General features: G+C 33.0%; 1 protein-coding gene across 3 annotated transcripts; it reads left to right on the top strand.

Annotated features, from left to right (window-relative positions):
- Nucleotides 1-2,372: 2,372 nt before the first annotated feature.
- On the top strand, nucleotides 2,373-6,795 carry LOC123907887 (cyclin-L1-1). Of its 3 annotated transcripts, XM_045958322.1 has the most exons (9): nucleotides 2,373-2,523; nucleotides 2,833-3,004; nucleotides 3,096-3,177; nucleotides 3,262-3,402; nucleotides 3,890-4,059; nucleotides 5,186-5,459; nucleotides 5,850-6,243; nucleotides 6,328-6,363; nucleotides 6,454-6,795. In XM_045958322.1, the coding sequence occupies exons 2-9, from the start codon at nucleotides 2,853-2,855 to the stop codon at nucleotides 6,519-6,521; spliced, it is 1,317 nt and encodes a 438-aa protein (XP_045814278.1). In that variant the 5' UTR covers nucleotides 2,373-2,523; nucleotides 2,833-2,852; the 3' UTR covers nucleotides 6,522-6,795. The 3 variants fall into 3 exon arrangements, with proteins under 3 accessions (XP_045814278.1, XP_045814277.1, XP_045814276.1); XM_045958321.1 differs by having other exon boundaries at nucleotides 2,392-2,523; nucleotides 3,096-3,402; XM_045958320.1 differs by having other exon boundaries at nucleotides 2,392-2,523; nucleotides 3,096-3,402; nucleotides 5,850-6,363.
- Nucleotides 6,796-7,256: the final 461 nt, after the last annotated feature.

Raw genomic sequence — 7,256 nt, 5'->3', positions numbered from 1 at the left:
ATTATTTTTCCTTTTTTTTTTCTTTCAAAAATTAAGGGTATTTATGTAAATTTGACAAGTTGCACTTTATGGACTAAACATGTCACAAGCCCAATCCAATTCTAATGTCACAAGCCCAATCTAATTCCATTTGAAAAGCCCATTATCATTATTTTCATTAATTAACTAAAGTAAAAAAATAAACACTACGGGGGGTGTATTGAATTGAGATTTCATAGGATTTTAAAGGACTTTTTTATGACAAAAAAATCTTGAGGTATTCGATCAAGACTTTTAAAAAAGTTAAATAAATCTTGTGGTATTCAATCAAGACAAATAAGATTTTTTTTTTCAGGGCAACAAAATCCGTTGGTATTCAATTGAGATTTGTTCCTACTTTTAAAATGTCCATTGGTATTCAAAAGTCTACCGATTTTGATGGATTCTTGTTTGGAATGGATTTTGAGAGACTTTTTAGTTGAAAATACACTTGACAGACTTTTTTAACAATCTCACCAAAAGCCTCGAGACTTTTTTGAACTCTCCAAGACTTTTTTACTTTCATCTGTGTAAAATTTCTTCTTCTTCTCCTTTATTACTTTCACAGTTCATCATCACTGCACCCGGTTTTTTCTTCTTTTCTTTGTCCACTTTTTCAACAATCTCCCCAAAAGCCTTGAGAATTTTTCAAACTCTTCAAGACTTTTTACTTTCATCATCATTATACTGGTTTTCTTCTTCTTCTTTACCTATCAAATATGTTTTTTTGCAAAAAAATATTTTAACAAATTCTACATCTTTTTTACAAAGTTTTGATTAATTACAACGGCAAACAAATTTTTTTCGTCACTCATTCATCTGGTTCTATTTTCCATCAATGGTGGTGGTGGTGATAACCCTTTTATTGGTGATTAGAAGCATATACGTAAAAATGTACCAAAAAAAAAAAAAAAGAAGAGTAATCAGTCAATTTAGTCCCTAAACTATCACTCTCTCACCAACTTAGTCCCTAAACTATTAAAACCAACTAAAAGGTCCCTAAACTATATTCACATCCTTCAATTTAGTCCCTAAACTATTTTTCATCCATTAATTTAGTCCTCCGTTATATTTTCCTTTAATTGTTCTTTAAAATCCTAAAATCCAAAAGCTACTTTTACGCTTATATCTCTCTTCTCGATCAACTCTCTCAAATCATCTCAATCTGAAAACCCTAGCGCCACCTATACGCTCCAATTCCGGTTGTCGTCGTTGTTTTAAGGTACGTTTTTCATGCCAACTCCAGGATTAAGCCGAGGATCACGCAATGAAGGACCTTCTACTTAGTGCTTTTTTTTTTATTGTTGCTTATAATATTTGGTTTTTTGTAATGATGCATGCTAGTTTTCTAGTAATGAAATTATGGTTTATGATTAATATTGTTCTTTAGTTAACTATGGATTGTGATTTAGTTAGTTCTTTTGATGGATAATGAATTTGTTGACTTATGTAATGAATTTGATGGATTATGGTTTAGTTGATTTATGTAATGAAGATTATGGTTTATGGTTTAAATTATGGTTAAGTTTGTTTTTTGGTTTTTGTTGATTTAGCAGTAATGTTTCATTTGGTTTAGCAGTAATGAATTTGTGTTGTTACCAGGTAGTGAACGAATTTGTGTTGTTAGTTGTTACTAGGTAGTGAACGAGACAAAGGATGATTTAGCAGTAATGAATTATGTTAAAAATGAATTTGATTTAGCAGTAATGATTTAGCAGTGTTGTTACTATTTTGTTGTTTTTAAAGATAGTTTAGGGACTAAATTGAAGTATTTTTTATAGTTTATGGACTACTAACAGTCTCTTAACGGAAAAGTTAACCGAGGGACTAAATTGAAGGATGTGAATATAGTTTAGGGACCTTTTAGTTGGTTTTAATAGTTTAGGGACTAAATTGAAGGATGTGAATATAGTTTAGGGACTTTTTAGTTGGTTTTAATAGTTTAGGGACCAAGTTGGTGGGAGAGTGATAGTTTAGGGACTAAATTGACTGATTACTCAAAGAAGAAACATATACGTAAAAATATGTAAGGTTTTTTTAAAAAAAATTTGGATTCCAAAAAAAATATAATTTCTTTTATTAAAATTTATTGATTCTTTTAAAATTTTCCTAATATACAAAAGTTTCTTAATATATAAAGTGTTATGAAATCTTGATTGTAAAAAAGTTTTTTGAAAAAATCTCTCAAAATACATTCAAATCATGTGTTAAAAATCTTGATTGTAAAAAAGTCTTTGTAAAAAAATCTTTAAAATCTCACAAAATCAATATAGTCGAACAAAATCTCATAAAATCTTCAAGACTTTTTTTGCCAAAATTATCTTATAAAATCTCAATTCAATACACCCTCCTACGATTAAAAATCAACAGAACTTTCAACACAAAAAACAAATAATAAAAAAACAACAAGATTCAGCCGAGAAGAGTCGCACCGAACTCAACTAGCCGAGAAGAGTCGCCGGAATTGTTCGCCGGCCGTCAGAAACAGACGGAAAAGCTTACCAGGTTTTTTTTCCTTATTTTTTCATTTATTTTTATTTATTTCGTTACCTCTCTGTAGCGATTTGCGTTCCTCTTAATTTGTTCACAGTGATTGTATCTGAATTCAATTTTAACCTAAAACCCTGTTTCGTTAATTATTCAACTTCTAAATTGTTTAAAAATTTGCATGTTGATATGAATTTGAAAGTAGTCACAATTTTATCTTGTATAGATTTGAACACTGATTGTTCTCTTGTGTAGAATGGCATTATTCATTGAAATTATAGGTTTTGTTTTTGAAATTTGATGAAGCTTTATTATGATTGTGTTAAGGTTAAGGGAGCTTAAAAGAGATGATCTACACGGCGATCGATACATTTTACCTCACGGATGAGCAGCTAACGAATACACCCTCCAGAAAAGATGGCATAGATGAAGCTACTGAAACCACCCTTAGAATCTATGGCTGTGATCTCATCCAAGAAAGTGGCATTTTGCTTAGATTGTATCCTTTTTTTTAAAATTAGTATTATTGTTTTCAATTTCAATTTAATTATCTGCATTCAGTTTAGTTTGTTACCTTAACTGTGTGGCAGACCACAAGCGGTCATGGCCACCGGGCAGGTTCTATTTCATCGCTTCTATTGCAAGAAGTCATTTGCACGGTTCAATGTCAAGGTCGGCCTTGATATATATATTATTTGTTCTTTTTCCTCTCTTGTGCATGATAAATCAAAAGGCTCATTGCATTTATTTCTGCAGAAAGTTGCTGCAAGCTGCGTGTGGCTGGCTTCAAAACTGGAGGAAAACACAAGAAAAGCCAGACAAGTACTCATTATTTTTCACAGGATGGAATGCAGGAGGGAGAACTTGCCCATCGATCATTTAGACTTGTATTCCAAGGTTGGAAAGCTCCCGTTTTTCCCCTTTAAATTTTGTAGTGCACATACTGATATATACTCATGGATTTAGGCCCAAACGATCAGAGTCCGTAGCAGACGCCTGCCTTAATGGGTTTAAAGAATGACATGCCCATGATATGGAAGGTTTATGAGTGTAAGAATAAGAAATAGCAGAAGGGAGATAATATGCAGTTAGTTAGGATATTCCGATGAACCAATTAGGGGTAGTAGGATTGGCATTCATCAACCGTTTTCTGTTGGGACCGTTGCAGTTAGGCAGAGAAAGTGTGTTTCTCTTCTTTGAGGAGCTTGGCTCATGTTTATTATCTTGTCTGAGAGCTCGGTCTCTTTGGGATGATTTCAAAATAATTGTTTTCTGATTTTTTTTTACTTTAATCATTTTGCTGCTCTATCACATACATGCAATGAGTATTATTTCATTAATTTATAGTCATTTGAATGATTTTGTTTTCTTTTTTGCTGAACAGAAATACGCCGACTTAAAAATGGAGCTGAGTAGAACTGAGAGACATATTTTGAAAGAAATGGGATTCATCTGTCATGTTGAACATCCTCACAAGTTTATTTCGAATTACCTTGCTACCCTTGAAACACCTCCAGAATTGAGGCAAGAAGCTTGGAATCTGGCTAACGATAGGTACATAGTTGTAGATATTATTATTGTTGCTGTTGTTAATGTTTTTGTTGTTTCTGCTTGTTGTTGTTGTTATTATTATTATTGTGTATATTCTCCAGTTGATACTATACGTGCCCCATGATTCATTACTCTCTCAGTCCCAACTCCCAATAGATCCCTGAATTAGACTGTATCTTTTGTTTTGTTAATTTTTTTAAGGTTTACTTCTAATGAAGTCATAGTCTTCAGTTTTGATACAACATACAATGTCAAGTGATGGACTAATCCTCTTAACCATTTAATGAAGTAAAAAAAAAATAATCTTGACAAATCTTTCCATGATATTTTTGTTGACAACCTGATAATATAACATCGTCCTTTGTGAACAGTGTTAACGTGAAAAACATAAGATACTATAAAAATTAATTGATGTTTTGAAGAATATTGCACATGCTAGGCAGCAAGTATGATTGTATTATGGTACTAAGCTTTGACATTTTTGTGATATTGTTTAACCTGTAACGTGTGGTTGTTGTCAAATACGTGAATGTTTTGAAGAGTATACAGATTTAGTTACACATAGCCATGATCAACATAGCATAATTATAATCCGTAGTTAATTCGATAAACTAAAATATTAAAGAAAATAAATCGTAGAGGTTCCGGTGGTGCTGAGTTGCTCCAGTTTGATTCCTCTTTGTTTTCTGTTCCAATACTTTTGCCTCTCCCAGCTTTACGTTGCCGTATGCGTCAAAACAAAGAAATAAAAATCAAGACTCCAATTTTATCGTGTACTTGTGATTCTATGTTTATTGCTTCAGAGCCTATATAGTAGTCTGTGTGTAGTTTAAACACACGGTTTCACCATCTCATGCTTCTATTTTTTTCTCATTCAATAACTTATTATGATGTTGGACCTGTTTTACTTGTTGCTATTAGCCAACACTTGATGCTTCTTATAGTCTTGTATGACAAACATCTGATCATATCACAGTGTAGTGGAATAGCCAAATTATTTACACATTTCATTGCCCGACCAAAATTTGTGCTCATGTCTTTTGTTATGACTTGTATTCGATGTTTTTTAACTAGAAAGTTGTGCTGGATGTTTCTGTTATATGCCTACTTAACTATATTTTTTATGCAGTTTGCGCACTACATTGTGCGTTAGATTTAAGAGTGAGGTTGTGGCTTGTGGCGTTGTGTATGCTGCAGCCCGTAGGTTTCAAGTACCCCTTCCTGAGAACCCACCGTGGTGGAAGGCATTTGATGCCGAAAAGTCCGGGATTGATGAAGTCTGCAGGGTTCTGGCTCACCTTTATAGCCTTCCAAAGGCACAATATTTACCGATTTGCAAGGAGTGGGATTCGTTTACATTCTCCAACAAATCATTGGAATCAAAGTCTCAGTCAACTGCAAAGGTAATGGTCAATCATGCCCTTTATATTTTGAAAATGTGCTCCTCTAAAGGGAGGTATATAATATTTTATAGAATATATTGTGTGGTTGAAATAGTGAATAGTGATAAGTTGTTTTTTATGTATGCAAATGTATGAAAAATAATGTCATCCTTAAACTATACTGATGTTTTCAATCATCAACTATAAACTCTTCAATTTTTATCTTTGAAATTGCATCCCTTATTTGGGTGAGTCAAATTTTTTAATTTAACCTGCCTTAGATGTGTAATATTATTTAGTGTCATTTGGCTGTTATCAGACCATGTTTGCTTTTGGAAACCTGTATTATTGACAATCAACATATACATATGGTTTTTATCAAACAAAGTTGAAATCTTTGCCAATCTGTAGGATGCTCCACAAAGTAGCTCCCCGGTTACTACTGAGACGTCAGCACTAAAGGGAGCTGCAGGAGAAGCTGATATTGATTTGAGTGGTAGCAAGGTTGCTTTGGTAAAACAAACTAGTGATAAGCTGAACGATGCTAGGAAGTCCGATGATGAATCCAAAGGCATGGCTGCCGAGAGAGATGTAAAAGATGAACACGCACTGAAGTCCAAACAAGACCGTAAAATGGAGGCCAGTGGGGACTTACACAGGGACAGGGACAGAGAGAGGGACAGATTAAAATCCAGGGATCGTGATCGGGGAAGGGATTCTGATAAAGAGCGTGAGCGAGAGGAATTTGAGAGAGCCAAACTCAAGGATCGTGGTCATCGTTCCAGGGAGAGACCAAAGGATTCAGGTATTTATTTATTTATTTATTTTATTTGTGATTATTGTTTTGTTGTGTATTTAGGTTATGATTTAGTTTTTGTATTGGATGCAGGACATTCAGAAAAATCAAGGCGCCATTCGTCACATGGTATGAATCAATGTGTCTTTGTGAGTTTGGCATTTTTTTAGCTTTTCCCTTTTGGTATTATCATCTCCTTAACACATTTTCGTATTTCAGATCGTGACCGTGACTACTACAGTTCGTCTTACTCGTCAAGAGAGAAGGATCGGCATAGACATCATTGATGTAACTTAAAAGAGCTATGATGTGCTCACATCATTTCCATGATGCTTGTCAAAGTCGGTTATTTGTATCTCTTTTGATGTGCACCTACGTTGTTACCTCTAAAGGTCCATGTATGAACAATTTTTGTATGTAGTTTCTATCTCCCTGAGATGAAATATGTATCCTTCTGTATCAATAGTAGTTTATATATTTTTCCTATTGTTTTATGTTAAATGCTCATTTTTGTGTGTATTATGTTTTATCTATATTCTATATGTTAACTAATTATTATGTAGATGCTAATTTATATAAGGAAATTCTAGTTTTTGCTCATAGAGAAAAATGAAAGTTATTTAGAAAAGAAGATATAATATGAAGGACTGTGTTGCACAAATATAATAAAAGAAGCCACACCAGATCTCCTTTTTTTTTGGTTGACAAAAACTCTAAATATGTAGAAAAATTATTTTGAATTTGTTGTTACTCAGATTTTATCCATAAGTATACACAATTGTAAGCAAAAGAAACGTTTAGTCATTATATATACCATAGCATTTTAGACGTCTGTGCACTTATTGAAGACTATATTCCGTTTTCATTATAACATTGCTAACTTGTGAGGATGCTTAATTTTACATCTCTTTTTTTGGTATTAATTTTACATCTCTTTGACTACGTCATAATGATTGCTTATTGAAATCTTTGATGATGTTTAAGGTGAGACTCAATAGTCTGGTTTTGAAGAAATAAAGAAG

This window comes from Trifolium pratense, linkage group LG2 (genome assembly GCF_020283565.1).
Source record: "Trifolium pratense cultivar HEN17-A07 linkage group LG2, ARS_RC_1.1, whole genome shotgun sequence".
Lineage (NCBI taxonomy): Eukaryota > Viridiplantae > Streptophyta > Magnoliopsida > Fabales > Fabaceae > Trifolium > Trifolium pratense.
This window is presented reverse-complemented; position numbering and strand designations above follow the sequence as displayed.

What these genes read in the sequence shown, in the direction of transcription:
- LOC123907887 (XM_045958320.1), top strand. Translation starts at nt 2,853, where the DNA reads ATGATCTACACGGCGATCGATACATTTTACCTCACGGATGAGCAGCTA. An exon ending in ATTTAGACTTGTATTCCAAG is followed by an intron (nt 3,403 to 3,889) that starts GTTGGAAAGCTC and finishes TTTGCTGAACAG; the next exon opens with AAATACGCCGACTTAAAAAT. An exon ending in AGTCTCAGTCAACTGCAAAG is followed by an intron (nt 5,460 to 5,849) that starts GTAATGGTCAAT and finishes GCCAATCTGTAG; the next exon opens with GATGCTCCACAAAGTAGCTC.